At 38.4% G+C, this 22,199-nt stretch overlaps 1 protein-coding gene across 2 annotated transcripts; it reads left to right on the top strand.

The window, feature by feature from the left end:
- Window positions 1-5,013: 5,013 nt before the first annotated feature.
- Window positions 5,014-21,919, top strand: hephl1a (hephaestin-like 1a). 2 transcript variants are annotated; one of them, XM_017453708.3, is made up of 20 exons: window positions 5,014-5,389; window positions 9,287-9,531; window positions 13,717-13,929; window positions 14,016-14,192; window positions 14,431-14,685; window positions 15,483-15,654; window positions 15,789-15,928; window positions 16,240-16,371; window positions 16,604-16,809; window positions 17,064-17,217; window positions 17,412-17,624; window positions 17,781-18,000; window positions 18,123-18,262; window positions 18,628-18,756; window positions 18,894-18,994; window positions 19,142-19,367; window positions 19,602-19,741; window positions 19,834-19,987; window positions 21,068-21,103; window positions 21,216-21,919. In XM_017453708.3, exons 1-20 carry the CDS (start codon window positions 5,229-5,231, stop codon window positions 21,281-21,283), a joined length of 3,282 nt encoding a protein of 1,093 aa, XP_017309197.1. In that variant the 5' UTR covers window positions 5,014-5,228; the 3' UTR covers window positions 21,284-21,919. The 2 variants fall into 2 exon arrangements, with proteins under 2 accessions (XP_017309197.1, XP_017309198.1); XM_017453709.3 differs by lacking the exon at window positions 21,068-21,103 and having other exon boundaries at window positions 5,017-5,389.
- Window positions 21,920-22,199: the final 280 nt, after the last annotated feature.

Genomic DNA, 22,199 nt, shown 5'->3' with positions numbered 1-22,199 from the left:
AGAAATCCTGATGTACCTGTCTTTTGTAGATGCATAGCACTAATATAACATGCATACAGCACCGCTGATTAAATACGTGTCAAATATTATTGTGTTACTCACTAATTACTCACTAATTACTCAGTGTTACTCAGTAATTACACTACAATATTATGATTCATTTCTATTTAATTACCCCTTATATCAAATTAAATGAAAATGTTTTCCTTAGTTTGCTCAATTACGTTTTTTAGCAGCCAGCTCCTATGGTAAGAAATCTTTTTTTTGTCTCAGTGGAACTGTCAAATATATTTTATTTCCTACACCAATTAATGTTATTGATATGGCAAGATTGTTTGACTGTTGGACAGATTGTACACATCAGATTTCCTCTCTCTCTCACACACACACTCTCACACACACACACACACACACACACACACACACATACACACACACACACACACAACAGATTTTACACATAATGGTGATAAAAACAAAACCAAAAAGACATCCAGTGAGCAGCAGTACGGACGCAGTTAGTGGTTTGTTGCTGAGAGGTCAGAGGACAATAGCCAAAGCTGACAGAAAGGCTACAGAAACTCAAATAACCTCTCTATATAACCAAGATGAGCAGAAAAGCATATTAAAAATGTACAACACATCGAGGGCGCACAGTGGCTTAGTGGTTAGCACATTCGCCTCCAGGGTCGGGGGTTCGATTCCCACCGTCGCCCTGTGAGTGTGGAGTTTGCATGTTCTCCCCGTGCTGCGGGGTTTCCTCCGGGTGCTCCAGTTTCCTCCCCCAGTCCAAAGACATGCATGGTAGGCTGATTGGCATGTCCAAAGTGTCCGTAGTGTATGAATGGGTGTGTGAGTGTACATGTATGTGATCATGTATGTGATTGTGCCCTGCGATGGACTGGCACCCTGTCCAGGGTGTACCCCGCCTTGTGCCCCATGCTCCCTGGGATAGGCTCCAGGTTCCCTGTGACCCTGAAAAGGATAAAGCGGTATAGAAGATTAATGGATGGACAACACATCGATCCATGAGGTGAAGTGTGCGACTAGTGCAGAAGACCATATCGGGTTCTATTCCCGTCAGCCAAAAACAGGAATCTGAGGCTATAGTGGGCATGTAACTGGATACAGCTGCCAGGTTTAAGTGAGTCTGTGGCCACTGTAGCATTTTAGCACGTGGTTTTCTGCTGTTATTGCCTATCCACCAATTGAACCAGATTATTTCAGCTGTAAAATTAGCAAATATGTCTAGAAATAGTCTTCTAGACTAATAATCTTCTATTTATTTTATCATAATTTCATTATAAATATTTGCTCATTTAAGATATTTTCACTGGCAACTGTTTTTACAGTGTTTTTATTTCATTTATTTTTTAACCATAATCCACACAGAATAAAATTTTAAAACCTAAACATTTATTATAGAACAACTAAATGGAATAAACTGTATATTGGAATAAAACACTTTGTAAGCATGATCTCTATAGGTGGTCATCATGTGTTCAGGAACTGAATTCCTGAAATACTGATCAAACTCCTAGTGGAGATTTTCAGGAGTCTCAGGAGGAGGAAAGATGTCGATTAATAATATGTTTCTGATAAACAGTTATGGCTCTACAGTAAAATAAACTTCTGTAATCTTACATAAGCATGTGAAATTTGATTATCTAAAGTAAAATGCAGATTCAGCAAATCTTGGTGTATTTTAGCCCACTTTTCTGTACACGTGGTCATCTGGGGAACAAAGGCCTTGGTGACCGTTTGTCATAAAAGATCCATAAAAATCTGATTTTATTACCAGATTTGCATATGTACATTTAGGTATCAAGGACAATGAGATATCTGAAAGCTATTGGGCTAATAATGTAAAGGAGATTTGGGAATGTGGGGAAAGATTTAATACCATTATCCAGTATATGTGTTTGTAACAAAAAAGCATAATGATCCCTGACTATAAGTCTAAGACAGAGATACTGACTCATGAGAATGACCTGAATAACCATTTCCCACCACAAAAGAACCCTTCTACATACTTATAATGGGAAATGATTCATTAGTACATCGCTACACCAAAAAAAATATGGTTATATAGAAAGATAAATCAAAGCTACATGTTCTTTAGTAAATGCATCTTCAAACTTTTTGTACGCATGCTGTCATGCACTTTCATTCTTATTTGTTGGAGCATTTTATTCCTCGTATTTATGTTATTGAGCTTTAGAGTAAATCTGAGATCAGAGATTTAGCAGCAGATGTCCGTGTCATTGCCTTACAGATTCTGTGTGTATTTGTGTATCGTAGTGTATTTGTGCGCTCTCCATTTATATCCAGCAAACATAATGTTGGCTTCCACATTTACACTGACAATAAACAATTACACGTATTTGTCATTTCGGCCCTATTCAGCAGTGCAGCAGCACTAAATGAAAGGCTGAGGGGGGGGGAGAGCCATGAATGATGGGATGAATAAAAGATTCCTACCTCTGAATTGCAACAGAACGGAAATTCTCCTGGAATGCGTCTTTACTTTTGGCCTATTCTGAATCTTGTGACTTATTTTGTTAAATACATTTGCATATATACATTTACAGTTCATTCATTTGCGATTTACTTTGGTTCTTTAATATACCTTGTGATAGATTAGTTGTGTTGACCCTGTTAAGGTCATCTTAATTAATAAGGTTAACACTACTAATAAATTAGTTAATTTTTGTAAAACTGAGGATGAATGAGTAACAACTTCAACAACTATAACAAAATTGATAACATAACCACTGTATTATTATTATTATTATTATTATTATTATTATTATTATTGCTAAATGATGTGGTTTAATAACAGTAACAGCAAGAACAACAACAGCAATAACAACAACAACAATAATAATAATAATAATAATTATTATTATTATTATTATTATTATTATTATTATTATTATTATTATTATTATATAAAGATTGCAGAAAACCAAAATGGTGCATCTATGTCATTGGTCCAAAGAATGCAGTGTTAGTTGTACTTATTAGTAAGAATGTACTTATTTCTAGGAATTCAGTTAGGGTTTTTCTTATTGTTAGTAGTAGTAGTAGTAGTAGTAGTAGTATTGGCAGTAGTAGTATTAGTATAATTATTTAGACATTAAGAACAAATTGCTGTTTATAACACTGACTCTTGTTACGCACAGTGCAGGCCTAGTTCTCTCCAGACAGAGTATCAGTTATGTTGTTCTGGCCTAGTTTTGAGAGACCGGTGTAAAATTACAAAACCGTTGCTCTGAATGGCTGTGTGAGAGGACCTCTATGTGCACTCTCCTGCCACTGTGGTCAGTTTCAACTCACAGCTCAATAAAGGCTTTTTTGTCCATGAACTTTATCCTTATTGGCTCTTACATTAGATAAGTTAGACTTATACGCATTAAACTGTCATTTTATTGCTCTTTGACTGCATCTAAGTGCTTCAGTGGTGTTTTAATGAGTCTGAGTATTATCAGAGAATTTCTTGCTTTTTGGGGGGTTGTTTAATCAACTCAGACAAAGACAACAGACTTCAAAAAACGTCACGGACAGGCCACATGTCCTCCTTTCGGCTGTATGGGGTAAACAATGAGATAGACAATAGGAGAGCTTCGTACATTCCTAAACATTGTATTACACATTGTATAAACATTGTATTCCCCAAACCCGTTGCCTAGAGACAAAGAGCTTTGAGTCACCGATGATCTGGAAATAACCGTTGCTCTTATCAGCTTTTTAAAGTATGTTTTAAACAGGAAATCTGCCAAATAAGTCAAGTCTCATCTTGAGCACAGCACTTATGATTTAGAGTCTCTTAAGCAGAAGTTAGGAAACTAAATTCCTGTGGCTGACCTGTACAGCGACCCCAAGATAAACAGGACAGATATGTGAACACAAGCATTTTCTATATTTGTAACATCAATATATTTTAATGAGAGTAGTATCAAGTAGTATCAAGTAAATTAAGTAGTCAAGTAAAACATGCAACTTCTCTAAATGCCTCTCAGGTCCTAAAATGGTCTCATATATTTAACATATAATAGATTCACTACATTTTAAGGATTGCTAAGATTAACCACTCTGGGTTGTTGGGGGGGTTTTTTAGCATTTTTTTTTAACTATAGAGAATAATTCATTAACTATAGTAAAGTTATATGAGAATGTACACTATGTGGTCAAAAGTTTGTTGACACGTGACCATCACAATTGTATGTGCTTTTTGAACATCTCATACCGGATCCAGTCTCACCTTTTGCTGTTTTAATAACCTCTACTCTTCTGGGAAGGCTTTCCACTAGATCTTGGAATGTGGCTGTGGGGATTTGCTCATTCAGCCACAAGAGCATTAGTGAGGTCAGTGGGGTTGAGGAATCATTTTACGATGGGTAATGGAATGATACTTTTACACACACGCGCGCGCGCACACACACAAACACACACAAACACACACACACAAATTGATTGTATGGGAGATTTTACCTGGCCAATAAAATGTGCTGTAATAATAATAATAATAATCCATCCTCTATACTGCTTATCCTTCAGGGTCGCAGGGATACTGGAGGCTATCTAAGGGAGAATCTGGCACAAGGCGGGGTACACCCTGGACAGGGTGGCAATCCATCGCAGGCACATACACATACACACTCACACACCCATTCATACACTACAGACATGCCAATCAGCCTACCATGCATGCCTTTAGACTGGAGGAGTACCCAGAGGAAACCCCTGCAGCACGGGGAGAACATGCAAACTCCGCACACACAGGGCAACTGAACCCCCGACCCTGGAGGTGTGAGGCAAACGTGCTAACCACTAAGCCACCGTGCACGAAGAAGAATAAGAAGGATAAGAACAATAAGAGTCCTGCCGATAACGGAAGGCAGGAAATAACAGGGAGGCCCTCCTTCAAATGCTTTTCCGGTTGCGTAGAAAGTACCCAAAATCCCCTTGGGGATAGGCTGTTCGCTGTTCCATCACAGAAATAAAAACAAGTTAAGGCGCGCTCGTCTTACTTTCAGTTTCATATTTCTGAAACAAGTTGCCAGCTGGTTGGTGACGCAAAGCGGAGGGGCGTGGCTTACATTCTGACACATGCTGCCAACTGCTGGCAGAGCGGCTGTGCGTTTCTGCTCGTCTCATTCGCGTCTTTTCGATCTGGCGGAAAAGCAAAACACGGTTCACTCCGCTCATCTGCGACTCTTCCTACAATGGATGCAAGCGTTCTGAGTTTCTCTCTGACGTTTCTGACCGTGCTCGGCTTGGGCCGGTGTCTTCAAAGGATATATTATATCGGGATTCAGGAAGTGGACTGGAATTACGCACCAAGCGGAAAGAATCTAATCAATGGCCTGCAAATCGACCAAGACGAGTGAGTTCAAAAGTATTGCATTCAGTATTCAGAATCGCGATTAAAAAGCCAATAGACATCATTGCACATCTCAAGTGGGTTATTATTAGTAGTAGTAGTAGTAGTAGTAGTAGTAGTATTAATAGTAGTAGTAGTAGTAATAGTAGTAGTAGTAGTTGTACACAAAGCAGTTTTTTTCCCATTTTCTTCTGTTGTTTATGTTGTTTAGTGTAAACAAGACATATAGACGCATATAGTGTATTTATAGTGTTGATTTTATGCGTGCTTTTTCATTATCACAAAGTAAGAAAAATATCTGTAAAAAAAAGAATAAATCTTCTCTGAGTGTGATATTAAAGTTCTCATACATGCATGTGCCTCCAACCTTCTGCATCTTCAATTCAGTTCATATTCTGACCCCGCCTTTAACAACAGACATTCTCCCAAAACAGATGTTCAGAAATCCGGATGTATTTAGACTTCTAATGACGTCACATGTGTAAGACGATTTAATGAAATAAAATGACAATGAAACCTTGAGAGGAACCAGACTCGAAAGGGAATCCACCCTGTTGTGGGTGAAAACTGGATTCTGAATTATTACTCTGAACAGCTATGTTTACAGAAGAGGTTTTTAGGTACACATCTACATTATCGATGTGAGATTATTTACTGGAGAAAGGGTGAACTGTTTTTTGGGCTGTGCAATGTTTATAGTACACATGTGAGACCAGCTACAGAAACAGAAAGGGAGCCAAATATGCAGAAGCTCATTGTGAGAATTGGAAGTATCAGGATGAAAAGGTGTTTTACTCTGAACCGCTTTTGTTTGCCTCTCAGTTTTAATATAACTGTGCCTTCCTGTTTTTGGTATGAGTCTCTCAATTTTGCGTCTTGTTTTAGATTCTTATCTAAATATCCTGAGAGCAGGATGCACCTAACATTGTATATAATGCAGCCAAGCTTAATGCATGTGTGACTTGATGCTTGAGCACAAAACAGCATGGCATTAAAGGTACGGTTTGTAACATTTAAGTGTTTCGAGACCTGTAATAACCGTATCATTTCAATAATACCTGAGAAACAGAGATTCATGCAGTAATACTTTCTCATAGTGTGTTTGTTATTTAAGAAAGAGAACCTATAATGGTGATGTTTGCTGTACAAAAGCATTTATTTATCATTTATGGATGGAGTCTTCAGTGTCAGCGCTTTGTAACAATCAGTTTGTTTTCCTCCATGGGAAAGTCTTCAGGACAGAGGATTTCACGTTTCTGGTTATAATTAACTTCAGGAGAGAGAAAAACAGACGCTGGTTAGGGAACAGCTGTTTATAGCTGTTTATAACGTAAGTGATAACAGGAACAAACTTATTTCACAGACATGGTACAACATTAAATGTAACTATAAATGGTTAAAAAGCATGACAGTGGTGTCATTCGTTAATGCATTTAAAACTGTAACTTTTGCCAAATTATAAGCAGGACAAAACATAACTGTTATAAGAAAATAATCCATCACCCTGTAATGGAATATTTCCCATAACAGAACAGCTTTTCGGGATTAATTCCTTACTTCCTTACATGTAGGGATCATGTGTACATTTTTCCCACCTGAAAAAAAAAGCCTGTCCATCCCCACCCCACCCCCACAGAGCTACTTAGCTTTTCCTGTCATTCTTAAGACCACCCCTGAGGCATCCTGTGGCCTGTAATTCTGTCTGGGGCTAGTTAGTGACACAACAGGAGAAATTCCAAACACAGATGTTGGTACAATAAACGACAGATTTATTTACACAATACAAAACAGTGAATGAACAGTGAATACAGAGCTGTGTGGCATTGTTATAAATAATCCTTAACCTAATTCCTGCCTTTAAGTTTTGTGCATAGCTATAGATTTGGTGACACCTTCCATCAGGGCTTCACTAGTGGGGTGGAAGGTGGTTTCAATTATTGGGGCCCCCACTGGCCAGGGGGCCCTACTAAATCTTTATTCCAGTAGTTATAGTAGTTTTGCTTGTATTTTCTCATTTGTAAGTCGCTTTGGATAAAAGTGTCTGCTAAATGAATAAACGTAAATGTAATTTAAATGTAGTTATATATATAGTACTACATAGGCCTCTAGCTAATAAAGTTGTAAGTCCCACCCCTGCCAGTGAACAACACCAATGAGAGTTGAGGCTGCTCTGAGAACAGTTGAAGGAGGGGGGAGGAACATAAATCTGGGTACCATAAACGTAATGTAAAGAAGGAGAGGGAGGCCAGGAGAATTGCTGGATCCCAGTCTATCATGACCTTCTTTAACAAGACAGGTTAGTGCACTTTAGGGATGTCAATGTGATGGGATGCCGTGTCATGATCATTCCATTGACAGATTTACTTTCACAGGAATAGGACACCTTACCCACTGCCAGTACCATCACATCATTTTCTCATTACATGACTGAACGATTACGTGCTCAAAGTCCCCGTCTTTTTGCGTTTGTATGTAAATAGAGTTGGTTTGTACAACACTCGGGGGATGGGGGGTTGGGGGGAGAGATTACAGGGATTACAGACTTGCCGGCTGCTGATGTGACATGTCTTAAGATAACAATACTGTCAAGAAAAAGCGGATACAACTCACTTCTCTTGGATGGAGCCATTTATTAGCTTTTTGTAATAATATATTATGCAGTAGCACACATGGAGTCATTAAAGTGGTTTTATTTTACGTTTGAATGCATTCTTTTCCATTTCTGAACGTTTACTGCAGCTGTTAGACGCCAGACCTGGAATGACATACACCAGACTTTTTATTTTATATTGTTGGTACTTTTTTATTATTGTTATTATTTGTTTTGTTTTATTATTTTATTTATTTATTTATTGTCTTTTGTTATTATTTTATTAGCTTGTTTTGAATAATTGCTTTAGGGCTTTAAATTATGTTTCATAAGTTATCAATGGCTTAATGTCGTTGTTTTGATATAAACATTTAAAACTTTGTTTAATTATTTTGCTAGAAATCTCTATGCTTACATGGCATATATCAGATCATATTATGCCATATATGATATGGGTGGAGGGCGATGAGGGCCTGCATCAATATTTTTTCAGGGGGCCCAGACCTCCCAAGCAACGGCTCTGCCTTCCATGGCCAAGACTCTGACTTTAGCCTGTTTTGTGTTTTTTTACATCTGAATCAGAATTATTTTCTGCTATGATCCTTTGAGAAAGTGAGATAAAGAAAATGGGTCAGTATTAGAATAGTGCAAGGTTTTACCATGTTTGTCTAAGACTAGTTCTAATGCTAATGAGCACTTTAAACGTTGCCATAGGCTACAGTTGGAAAACCCCCAAGTGCTATCAGTATGGTGTCAGGTTCTCTGGGTGTATCTCATTAACAGACACTTAGCCTTATCCTAAGTAATCTTATGCGAATCCAGATCTCATTTTCAACTGACAGTGGTTAGGGATGTGATTAACTGGAAAACGGGCCGGGATGGATTATGAGAAGCCAAACCTTTTTGGCTGGAGTTGATCATAATCCATTCCTGTCTCTTTACACAGTTAAGCTCCACTCTTACCACTATTTCAGTGCAGCTTCTGGTTTATTCTACACAGGAAAAGCCTATTAAGCTATTTTACACTGCCTTACATTTTCACTTAAGATTCTCTTTCATTGACCAACATCATTTTGATTTATCATTACTTTAAATACTACCCTGTTGTTGTTTTTATTTATTTACCATTTTAAGGCATCTTAGATACCATCATATGGTTTAATTAATGTGCAATAATCATTTTATAACCATGAAACAACCATTAAAACTGATTTTCATCTGCAATTAAATTAAACTCACAGATTCATGATGGCCAACACATGTATGACTACTTTTTCCTCTTTTTTTTGTTACTCCTCTCATCTCTAAAGGCATGCCTCTATATTTCTGGACAGTGGTCCAGCACGGATTGGAGGGGTGTATAAAAAAGCTGTGTATAAGCAGTACACAAATGAGACTTTCTCTAGTGAGATCCTCAAACCAGAGTGGCTGGGCTTCCTTGGACCTGTGATCCGTGCAGAAGTGGGTGATGACATCGTAGTACACATGAAAAACTTTGCATCTCGACCATATTCAGTCCATCCTCATGGAGTCTTCTACAAGAAGGATTCTGAAGGTAGGACTGGTCTCTCTTGTTGTTTTTTTAAGCGTGTTCTGTGCTTTGTCAGCTATAATGTCTGATCGAGTGTGGGAGTGACTTTTTGCAAACATTTGCAATGGATTGCAGTGGATATTTCAGCAACATGTATGTGGTCTGGTGTTATATCGCATAGTGAATGGTTTACTTTGAAACTGAGCTGCAGAGCTTTGTATGCAGTTGACAGAGTGTATAAGCAGTTCAATGTGCTCATACAGACATCACCTCGATCTCTGATCTGATTACACTGCAGTGTGACTTTCTTAACTGTCAACAGATCAATATTTTCACTTATCGAGTACACATCTGTTTTTCCTACTCATACATCCGCCAACTGCAAACCTTCCGTCGCTCCACAGCACACGCCCCACCTACACAGTTGTGACAAACTATACTAAGACCAAGAGAAGCTGAGCATAGCTCTCATATCGAGAGCATTTTTTGCTTTTAGTACAACTGTTTTTGTATTGATTTTGTTTGTCCTTTTAAGGCTAATCGCCAAAGTACTTTAGGCCTCCCACTATTTCTATTGATTTATTTGATATTTTGAAAGACATAACGATTTGCTGTAAATATATTTATATATTTATAATATGGATGGACCTTTTTTTTTTTTTTACACTGAGTATAACTGTACTCCTCAGGAGAAATCCCAATGGCCTGACCTGTTTTGCACCTGATTTTGCCTGGTACACTTTTTTTTCTGCATGCGATGCCACCAAATGGTTGCCAAAGCCTTCACTTCCAAGATATTTTGACCCATATAAAAATAAACAAAATTAACATAAAATAGAATGTGGGGCATGGTGGCTTAATGGTTAGTACGTCTGCCTTGTACCTCCAGGGTTGACCGTTTGATTCCTGCCTCCGCCCTGAGTGCTCCGGTTTCTTGCGCCAGTCTAAAGACATGTGTTGGAGGCTGATTGGTGTTTCCAAATTACCTATAGTGTGTGAATGGGTCAGTGTGCGATTATGCCTAACGATGGGTCGGCACCCCGTCCAGGGTGTCCCCGGTTTGTTGTGTAGATGGATAAATACAGAATGTATATGCACTGAAGAATGGACAAGAAGTGGTGATGTGGAGCAGAAAGGGAAAGTGCACTAAAAAGAAAAGCCCTCCAAACGAATGCCAAAAAAATGCAGAAAAAAATCCTGTTGATTTTTCATGTTGTGCAAAAGTAGATGGGCGACAAGTTAAAGGTAAAAAAAACAGTAGCTGTGTTATGGTGTGTGGGGGTATTTATTTATTTTGCTGACACAGTTTCAGGTCCACTTGTCCCGGTATAATGAAGTATCAGAGCAAATCTTCAGACTGTTCACCTTTATCCTGTGTTGAAACATTTCTACCCATGGCAGTGGTCTCTTCCAGGATGACCCCGCTTCCATCCACAGGGCACGAGGGTTCACTGAATGGTTTGACCAGGATAAAAGTGACGTAAACATTTGCTATGGCCTTCACATTCACCAGCTGTCGTCCCGTTTGAATACGTATGGTAGATTCCTCCATTATCAAAACACCAAATGAGGGAATATCTTTGGAAGAATTCCCCCTGTATAGTTCCAGGGACTTGTAGAATCTATGCCAAGGTTGTTCACAAGTTGTTCTGACAGTATAAACTCTTAATAAGTCACATTATGTTAGTTTTTCTTTACTCCCGTCAGTAGTTGTCTTCCTTAATTATACTGTAGGTTTGCTCATTGTCCAGGTGTGTAGTTTTTGTGAATGCGTTTACTGCCATTGACTTACGTAGTCAGCGCTTATCTCAACATCTCACTTGAACACTCTGACTAGGCAATCTTGTTGACAGTGGTGCCAAAGTTCAGTCCAATGGGAAACTCTGTAAAAAAATTTCGAAAGCAGGGATATTCAGTTTAAAGGAAAACTCCCCAGCTTACCCAGGAAGCATGTTTTGAAGGAATACCTAACAGAAATCCAACCTCTGTGGTGTTTTCTGAGAGTCCGAACAATCAGGCAGAAGAAATATAGCCTGACAAACACGGTGAGAAAAGCTTGAAGCATGTCAAGACTACAGAAATATGCATCTTACACTGAGTGCAAAGCATTAAGAGCTCAACAACGACAACACCCAGATCTCATTTCTCATGCCCAAGAAGCCAGGTTGTGGGTCTCCTACCTAGTTTACTCCTTATTGTTAATGCTATTAAAATCATAAGAACTTGTACAAGCCAGCCCACAATAAGTTTGAAAGTTAGGGTAAGCTTCATTCTTAGGAAATCTTCATTTGTAGGAAATCAGTCCCTCCAGGGTTTTGTTTATTTTTACGATTGCAGAAATTAACACAAAATCAAGCAAACGCCACAATATTCGGAGGAGCTTGCAGTTTTTCTAAATTACCGCAGCTTTTTCAAAGCTTTGGGCCAGATCGCGTAATGTCCCGTCATCACGACGCGCATTCAGCCAAAGCCCTCTTCGATTCACGTGCATTGAACATGAGTACAGCTAAAAGGTCTCCAACACCAACTTACTGACAAACATCACCGCAAAAGACTGTGCAAAACAAAAAAACTCAGCAAATTGCATCGCAAATTGTGCAAAAAGCCGCAGCACAATCAAGCATTTTGGGCCGTAACAATCGCAAAAACACTCCTGTACAGACTGGGAAATTGTTGTTGATTGTTAGAAAGCCAAAACTACAGTATCTTGATCAATATCAAACTCATAGGCTTAACATGAATATCACCAGTAATACCTACTAGTGCACTTTATTATAGTATATACAGTACTCCACTGACTGCCTTTAGAATTTATTGTATATATATATATATATATATATATATATATATATATATATATATATATATATGTGTGTGTGTGTGTGTGTGTGTGTGTGTGTGTGTGTGTGTGTATGTATATATATATATATATATGTATTATATTAATTTAATTATGATATTGTGTAGAATTTATTTTCACCTTTTTCTCACTGTTATTTAGTGCACTTTTATTATATAACTATTTAATGATTTTATTTTGGATTTTTTATTTTGTTTCTCCATTTCTCTGTTGTTTACGTCACAATGTAAAGCTCTTTGAGCTACACTATAAATGTATATAAAAATATATTTGTCTTTTTTATGCCTATTGTACTACTTTAATGATAACACAGTTTGTATTATGTAGAATTCTGCTATTCTAAAACAAGTCTGATTTAGAGGCATTTCTCACTTAGACCTCATTTGGGTTTGTCTAACTGTTATTGGTTTCCTATGAGCATAAAATGCTAAGCATAAATAAAACTCAGAAATAAGTGTTTATAATAGACTTGCTGATTTTTTTTAAACATTTGTTTAATTCAAGATGTGTAGATTTGGCAAAGAAAATTGGCTAGCTCATGCTGTGTTCAACGTGGATGTGTGGAGTCCTCATTTTTGATTCAGGCTACAAAGTACAGAAAAACATCTGTGTTTGTCTTTCACCAGCGACAATCCAACTAGCTAATGGTAGTGATGCAAGTGATGTATTTACCTCCTCAAAATAGCAAAATGTATCATCTATGTTCTAGATTTAATAAGCTAATATGTTACTAGATTGACTGATCTATACAAGGTATAACCCTTTTAAAAGTAAATAAGTGCTACTTTGTTCTCCATTAATGCTGTGAGCAGACATGTTCATTTGACATCACAAACTCAGTGTTGAGGAGACCTTCCTGAGTTTCTGAGTAGGAATTTTGAGTTGGAGTAGGAAAGCTTAGTCAGAGCTTTAATCGAACACACCGTATTAGTTAGCTAATGATCGTTCTTGGTGTAACTTTTACCCAGATACTTACACATGACATGTCTTGCTAAAAAATGCTAACTGAGCTTACACCTCTAGAGTTCTCTAGGTTTCAGAAAGACTGTTGCTTTTCCACCTTCAACCTTCACTGTACAAATGTGCACAGCCCATTTCCTGCCACTTTTGTCAGCGCTAAAATGGTACCTTTCACAGCAGAAAAGGGGAACTTTGAGTTGAGGTGGCATTTTCTTTAGTATTTTTTTCAGTACTAGCTGGCTAGTTAGCTATGATCCTTCACTGTGTAACCTTTACCCAGATACTTACACATGAAATCTTGCCAAGCAATATTAAGTGTGCTTACACCTCCAGAGTTCTCTAGATTTTAGAAAGAATGTTCGTTGACCACAATGTGTGCTGTTTACCAGGTGCATTATATCCGGATGGTACATCTGGTCGAAATAAAAAAGATGATTCTGTGGGTCCTGGTGAAAGCTATACGTACACTTGGAGCGTGACAGAAGAGTTTGCCCCTACCAAATCTGACCCCTCCTGCCTCACCTGGATCTACCACTCCCATGTCGATGCACCTAAAGACATTGCATCAGGACTTATTGGAGTTCTGCTCACCTGCAATAAGGGTAAATTTAGGGAAACACCCAAAAGTGTTTAAGTATTTACCCATACAAACATATATGCTTGAACACTTGTATTCTTCTGCTCTCAGGAGTCCTAGACAACTCGGGAACTCGACGCTTTGATGTGGATCAGGAGTTCTTCCTGATGTTCAGCGTGGTAGATGAAAACCTGAGCTGGTACCTTAAAAACAACATTGAGAGGTTCATACCTGATGCTGTTAATCTTAAAGACAATGAAGAATTTCATGAGAGCAACCTCATGCACGGTAAACAGTTTTAAGAGCAGTGTCTAATCAAAGGGTTAAATAAGTGTATCCAAGACTCATTTTTTTAAAAGTGTGATACAAAAGCAGGGTTTATGTACTGTAGATAGATTCAAAGTTGAAGGGGGAAGTCCATTCTCTGAGTTTCAGTATGGAAACATCTTTTAATTCACAGCAAATTCACTGTGTGTCATGTGGTTTCGGGTTTAACTTCCCTAAATGGTTTCCTCTCTTTCTCCAGCAATCAACGGTTATGTTTTTGGTAACTTGCCACCGTTAAACGTGTGTGTCGGACGCACTGTGTCTTGGCATCTCTTCGGCATTGGAAATGAAGTGGATATTCATTCTGCCTACTTCCATGGCCACACTCTGCTTGACCGGGGTCACCGTACTGATGTGCTCAGCCTATTTCCTGCCACTTTTGTCACGGCAAAAATGGTTCCCATGACAACAGGAAAATGGATGTTAAGTTGCCAGGTTAATGACCACATGCAAGGTATTTATTCCTGGGTGGGTTTATTTTCAATATAAGTTGCACAGTGGATTTAACATGCAACATGCCAGTTTTTTTTGCAGTTTATGTTTTCTTTTCTTGTCAAAATGCCTGGGGAGGAGAAACTAAAAGTAAAGAGATTAAGCACACATCGTCCAGTCAAAGTACAAATTACACGAGAATACCGACGACAGAGCCATACGTTTAGTGTGAATTAATGGCGCTATCTTTTTAATGCTCCAAATTTTTGTATCTGTATTCAGACCTAAACCTGAAGTGGGCGTGGCCTAAAACATTATAAATGCATCACGCAACATGCTGTTTGTTTGTCTTTCAAACTTTATATCTTAGCATTTGATAACACGTGTATGAAAGTAAAAACCTCCTGTTTATACAATGTTTTATTGTGTTTTTGTTTTGTTTTTTTGTGGCATGGGATCCCAAAAAAAGCTTGCAAAAAAAAAGTATCTGTTTAGAACACATTATTTATTCAATATGAATAATATATTCGTATTTAGTTATATCCTTTGTTTAGTGGAGAGGATTTAAATATTTTTGTTTAAAATCAAAGGGTTCGGTCTTTTCTTTGGTCTGTTTACCATGTTTGGTTTTCAAAAGAAAAATAGCATGAGCCTTGTAGAGGATTACGGACTTTAAACAAAATTAGAAATCATATATGCACCCGAACGCCTTCTTGCCTTTAGATATGTGTGTAATAGTATGTATGTTTAAGTGGATTATGAATCAGAGCACTGCCTTACACCATTTTCCCCTTGGTTCTGTTCCTCTCTGCTGAGTAGCAGGTATGCAGGGCTTCTATGAAGTGTCTTTATGTGGGAAGGATGATGCGGCACCCACAGTGACTCCTGGCCATGAGAGACATTTCTATATTGCTGCTGAAGAGCAGATTTGGAATTATGCCCCCTCTGGGATCAATCAATTCACAAATGAAAGGTTGGATGAGAAAGAAAGGTGACTATATTCACAGGCAGTTGTTCTGTGATCACACAATAACTCACTCTATAACTATATACACAGTCATACACTCAGTAAGAAACAATCTAGAGCACAATGCACTTGTATGGTTAATGTTTCTCTGTCTGCAGTGATGCTGCAGAATTCTTCAGTAAAGAGGAAGGCAGGCTGGGCGGGAGCTACTGGAAAGTCAGGTACATTGGATACCACGATGACACGTTTACCACCAAGACTGAGCAACATGGCTCAGAACATCATCTTGGCTTTCTGGGTAAATGTAAACATTATTTTGTAGACATGCGCATGCAATGACTGGATGTAGCCCATCTGCTACTATGCAGAGTGTGATATGATGAAAATGGCATCAAATGTTAGCCAGTGGCATTCTAGTTGAGAAAAAAATGCAGAAATTAAACCAAATATTCACACATTTTATATATTCATTTAAACATATGTGAAAATCGCCATTATTGTGAAATCTCCTGAAATAATAGCATTACAATGAGTACGCTTCTGTAATACAGTATTGTGAATTTTTGTATCGGGGGGTCACGTTCCCTGCATCTTTGCTACAATCCACAGGTCCAGTCATTAGAGGAGAATCTGGAGATGTTATTGTGGTAACCTTTCGGAATATGGCATCAAAAAACTACAGCATTCAACCTCATGGTCTGTCATATGATAAACCTTACGAAGGGGCCACATATCAGGATGGTAAGACATACACAACCTTAGGTTTTCCAAATGAGAAAACAATACATTGGAAACGTTCTCTTTAGATTTGTTAATGCCCTTATATACATGCATGTATATCATATATATATATATATATATATATATATATATATATATATATATATATATATATATATATATATATATATATATATATATAACCCTTTCCAGTCAAGTGAAGACATCTTACTCTTCATTTTGACATCCTTAGGTACTCAGAAAGCAGGGGCCAGTGTGGCCCCAGGTGAGACATTTACATATCGATGGCAGGTGAGAGAAGGCCCCTCGGACAGTGACCCACCCTGCCTGTCATATTTGTATTACTCAGCTAGTGATCCTGTCCGCGACACCAACTCTGGTTTGGTGGGACCGTTACAGGTGTGCAAGAAAGGAGTTCTGGATGAGAGTGGTCGACAGGTACTCTCCCATACACGTCCCAGTCATCGATTCATTTGATGTATTACTCCAGCAACGGAGTTACAGTGGCTTAGTGGTTAGATGTGTTTGGTTGGCTTCACACGGGGTGGGGGAGAGGGTGGCGTGTCGGGTGAATGTTGGCAGTTAAGCTGAGAGTCTCCACAAGTGAACGTAATTTACTTTGAAATTGAACAAAGCCTCACTGATGTCGATGTTCGTTCAGTAACATGAATGTGTATATGCGTGTTCTGTAGCATATAGGGTCGGAGGTGCAGAAAGAGTTTTTCGTACTCTTCACTGTGATCGACGAGAATGAAAGCTGGTACCTGCAGAAGAATATTGATGAGTTTGGTAGTGATCAGTCAGACGAGGAAAACCAAATATTTCAGGAGAGCAACAAAATGCACTGTAAGCACTGCCACTGTGTGTGTACCAAATATGAAATTGTAATATGTACAATATATCTGTACATGTTAATTTAGTCTGTTACAATGTAAAGGCCCAGCTTCCTTTACTCTGTTCAACCCACTGTGTGTGTGTGTGTGTGTGTGTGTGTGTGTGTGTGTGTGTGTGTGTGTGTGTGTGTGTGTGTTCCCTCTCAGGTGTAAACGGTTTCATGTACGGGAATCTTCCTGGCCTTGATTTGTGTGAGGGGGACCATGTTGTGTGGCACATGCTGGGCTTGGGCACAGAGGTGGATCTCCACGGCGTTTACTTCCAGGGAAACACTTTTCAGCGGGACAGAACTACGCAAGACACACTCAGCCTGTTTCCTCACACCAGTGTCACCGTCTCCATGATACCAGACAACAACGGTAATCTAGTCTAGAGTCTTATTTTAAAAAAAATTATAATAATAATCAAAAATAGTCCATAAATGTCTAGAAGTATTTTTTTCTTTCTGAATTTAAATGACATCATTGATTCATTCTAATCTGCTGACGTTTTACAACTTTCCTCTTTGACTCTAGGTGTTTTTGGGCTGAGCTGTCGTACAACTGATCACTACCGGGGTGGCATGCTCCAGCTGTACACCGTCAAAAGCTGCACACCGAGCCAGAAACCTCAATCGGAAGGTACGACCTTCCAACCTGATGTATATTTCTACTTAGCTGCTGAAGAAGTGGTTTGGAACTATGCCCCAAACCGGACATGGGAGTTGGAGAAACATCACACGACTCTACATGACAGGTCAGTGTCGGTCACTGATATCCAAAACTCCTTCAGAGCTGAATAACACATGAAATACTGTCTCACATCTGTACACAAAGTGTTTATTCTCTATTTTTCTGTTTTTTCCTTCTCCCTCTCAGCCCTGGAAATGTTTTCCTCAGTAAATCTGCGAACCAGATTGGCCCTGAATACAGAAAGGTGGTGTACCGTCAGTACACAGATGACACCTTTGCAACCAAGAAGCCCAGAGGTCCTGATGAAGAGCATCTAGGCATTCTGGGTACTTTAAACCTGTGACCTTAGAAGTGCAGTTTTTACACATTAGGTTTAATAAAAAGCATTGTGTTGGTTAGGGCAAATTTCGCTTTGTTAATACTATTTGAATGAAAGCAGGCCTTGAATAAATGCATGTAATTTTATGAGCACATGTAGTGATTAGTAATTTGGGATTCAGTCTAACAGTGTGTTGGATCTTAATAATAATAATAATAATAATAATAATAATGAAGACGGTTCTACTTGTTCTACTTGTTCTACTTGTCACAGAAATAAAGGTCCTAAACTGTAAGTTTCCTTGTTGCTAGGGTCAAGGGGGTGTCTTTTGTGTTACTACCGAGAGTGTAGTTTTCATCTTTTTTTTTCCAGGTCCCATTCTCAGGATGGAGGTTGGTGAGAGGGTCCAGGTTGTGTTTAAGAACAAAGCGAGTAGGCCATATTCAGTTCATGGTCATGGTGTGAAGACCATTGAGAAACACCTGGAACCTGTTCCTCCAGGTACACCACAGACGACTATTACTGATACATCTCTGATACATTGTGCAGACGTTGGTGCAGTTTATTATTGCAATGTACTTTGCATGCTAAATACTATTTTGTGTGTGTGTGTGTGTATGTGTGTGTGTGTGTTGTAGGTAATGTTATAAGGTATAACTGGACTATCAGTTCAGGTCCTGGACGCACTGAGCCCAACTGCATAACCTTTGCTTATTACTCGTCAGCTGACTACGTCAAGGTACAACGCTGTATGCTTATTTGATGTGTGTTATTAACACTGTGTCTGGAGAGGGCTAGTTTATTGTTTTTATTCTTTTCATTAAAAGGAAAATAATGCATGCTGATGTTTGTCTGATTTTTTATTGTGTCTGTTGGACTGGGACAGGATTTGGCGAGTGGTCTGGTTGGACCATTGGTAGTGTGTCGTAAAGGGACTCTGGACAAAGACAGAAGCCGAAGCGATGTGGATAAAGAATTCGCTCTGCTCTTCATGGTGTTTGATGAGAACGAATCCTGGTATCTGGAGGACAATATAAAAACATACCTGCACAAGGACCCAGAAACTTTTCATATACACGACGAGAAATTTATGGAGAGTAACATGATGCACGGTTAGTCACTTCTGTCAGTGCATTCGATTGAAATCATAAACCCTATTCACAAAGCTTCAGGAAGTTTTTTTCTTGCTGCTGTCACCTCTGGTTTGCTCGTTAGGGATCTAAATTTACATTCAGAGCTCTGTAAAGCTGCTTAGTGACAATGTATATTGTATATAAAAGCACTATACAAATCAAGTTGAATTGAAATGATTTCTAACGATGTCCTTTTCACCATATGCTAATCAGGTATTAATGGAAAGCTGTATGCTAACCTGCATGGATTGAAGATGCAGCAAGGAGATCAGACTGAGTGGTATTTAATGGGGCTGGGAAACGAGATTGACATGCACACAGTACACTTTCACGCTCAGAGCTTCATATACAAGGTACACGTTTATTTAACTATATCAATGTGTTTTTATATCAAACGTTCTACAGAGTCCACTCTGTAATTTATATCTCTTCTCTCCTCTCTCAGACCGATCACCCCCACAGAGCTGACGTGTATGACTTGTTCCCAGGAACATTTAAGACTGTGGAACTGGTAGCTGGAACTCCTGGAACGTGGCTCCTTCACTGCCATGTGACAGACCACATCCATGCAGGCATGGAGACGACCTTCACCATCGACGGTTAGATTTACATAAGTCTTGGATGCATTTTTAATATACGCCTGGTATGGGAAATCTTCTGAGACACTGGTCTTAGTGGTAATATTAATGTTTTCGAGATGTGTCATGCCGGAAAGATGAACAATCAAATCTAGCATAGAAGATGTTTCACTGGGATGTTTATTTTTGTCTCAACAACAGAATTTTAATATGTAATACTGTTCAATTTGTTAAAAATCGGTATAATAATTTTAAGGTTGGCTAATGTTAACTGTAAATTGACTGAAAATTATCTAAATAACCCATTTCCCAATTATTAACCGATAATAAAGCATTAAGATGAACTGCCATCCCATTCAGGGTGTATTCCCAACTCAAACCCAGTGTTTCCAAGATAACCCTGGAACCCTGACCGGATAAAACTGGATAAATCTGATGAGAACGAGTGAATAAACGCTCAGCAGCTACACTCTCAGAGAAATAAAAAAGCATAGTAGGGATGTAAGCAAATATGAGTACATTATTTTGAATGCACAGATCATACGCTCTAAAAAGATACAAATACGAGGTGCACTCTTTGTTGTTTGAAGAAAGCTCGCCGGGTTCGCTTTCACTCTGGTTGAAAGTAGATCCATCCATTGGGACTGGAATCCTGTGCAAACGAGACATTTTTCCTCTCATGCCGTTGTTTAGTAACTGCCTAGTCAGGGTCAGGGTGGTCTAAATTACGCCAATGGATATTGAAAATATCTATAACTAAAATCAGGTACAACTGATGTGAACACACCGTTCTGACCATGTTGGCATTTCTACCACGGCCATAATAAAAGCCATGCCCACTTCAAATTTTAATCTGATTTAAATATAGATATTGGCATTACACCCCTAATACATAGCTAAATAAATCAATACAAATCATGATTCTGTAATACCATGATATATTATACAATTATCCTATATCAATTACCCTTAAAGCTGTATTTATGCCAACAATATTTTTAGGAGTGCTATTCTGTGCTAAAAGCACACACAAGCTCATTTCCATTGATCAGAATAAAGACTGTAATTTAATTAAACTTATTTTTATTCATCCCAATACAGCGGCAGATTCAAAAGTAGAGAACCCTAAGGGAAATGGTAGCTCCATTTCGCTATAATATACCACACAATCAATGATGTACTCTTTTTCCTTTGTTATGTACATGCATGTTACGTTGAAATGATTTTTTTAAAATCCACTGTTTTTCAGGCTGCACATGTTTGCAGAGTTTTCCACGAATGCTACTATTCATCACAGTTGCTTTCTGGCTCCAGTGACTCAGAAGAGATGTTTAAAATCGATGTCATTCCAAACTGTGGTTTCGACAAAGACGTGGGAGGCAGAAAAGTACACAACACATGAATGCACTAGACATGAAGTCATTTTTCTACATTTATGGATACTTGGAAAGTTGACAAGGACAAGAGACTCAGGAAGAATGCTTTAAGTAGTGTTTTTTTCCTAAGCAGGTTTACAGGTGTAGGTTTTGTTTTTTTGTTTTTTTTTTGTTAATGAATGAGAACAAATATGAACAGTGGCATAGCCAGGAATTCTGAGCTTTATAGTTAAATGAACTGTGGCGTGCTCGTGCATTTTTGAAACATATCTACAATGTTTTCATGAACACTGAAATGATTAAGCAAGAACAAATGACCGGACTGCTGTGGATCTTGGATTTAGACTTTATTTCACATATCACAAGCTTGGGGCTGCACTGAAGTTGTTTGATTATGTTCCAGACTCAAAAAGTGTTAAATTATGTTTGCTGACAAATTACCCCATCTTGTGTTCTCATATCTTCAGTATTTTAAGTGCAAGCATATTATATCTGTATGTTCCAACATTTACGTCCAGGTGTACATTTCTACAAAACGTAAACTGATTACTTAAAATATCACTCATGCAAGTCAACATTTCTGTTTACATCCAATTTTATTTCCCTCTGCCTCTTTTCTTCCGAAGCCTAGCAATGAAAAAACAAGTTAGGGATACACTGTAAAACCGAGTACCTTCAAGAATTTTAAGTTGATAAATCAAATTCTTTAAGCCAAATACACTTAAATATAGGGCTGCACAATTAATCGAATATCGATCGCGATTACAATTTTGACTGCCCACGATTAAATGAACATGATCGACTTCGATATTAACGTTTAAAGTTCGTCCTTCGCTCATAGATCAAATCAAGTGCTT

Source organism: Ictalurus punctatus, chromosome 23 (genome assembly GCF_001660625.3).
Source record: "Ictalurus punctatus breed USDA103 chromosome 23, Coco_2.0, whole genome shotgun sequence".
NCBI classification, from domain to species: Eukaryota; Metazoa; Chordata; class Actinopteri; order Siluriformes; family Ictaluridae; genus Ictalurus; species Ictalurus punctatus.
The sequence above is the reverse complement of the archived record's forward strand: the minus strand, read 5'-3'. Positions and strand labels throughout refer to the sequence as shown.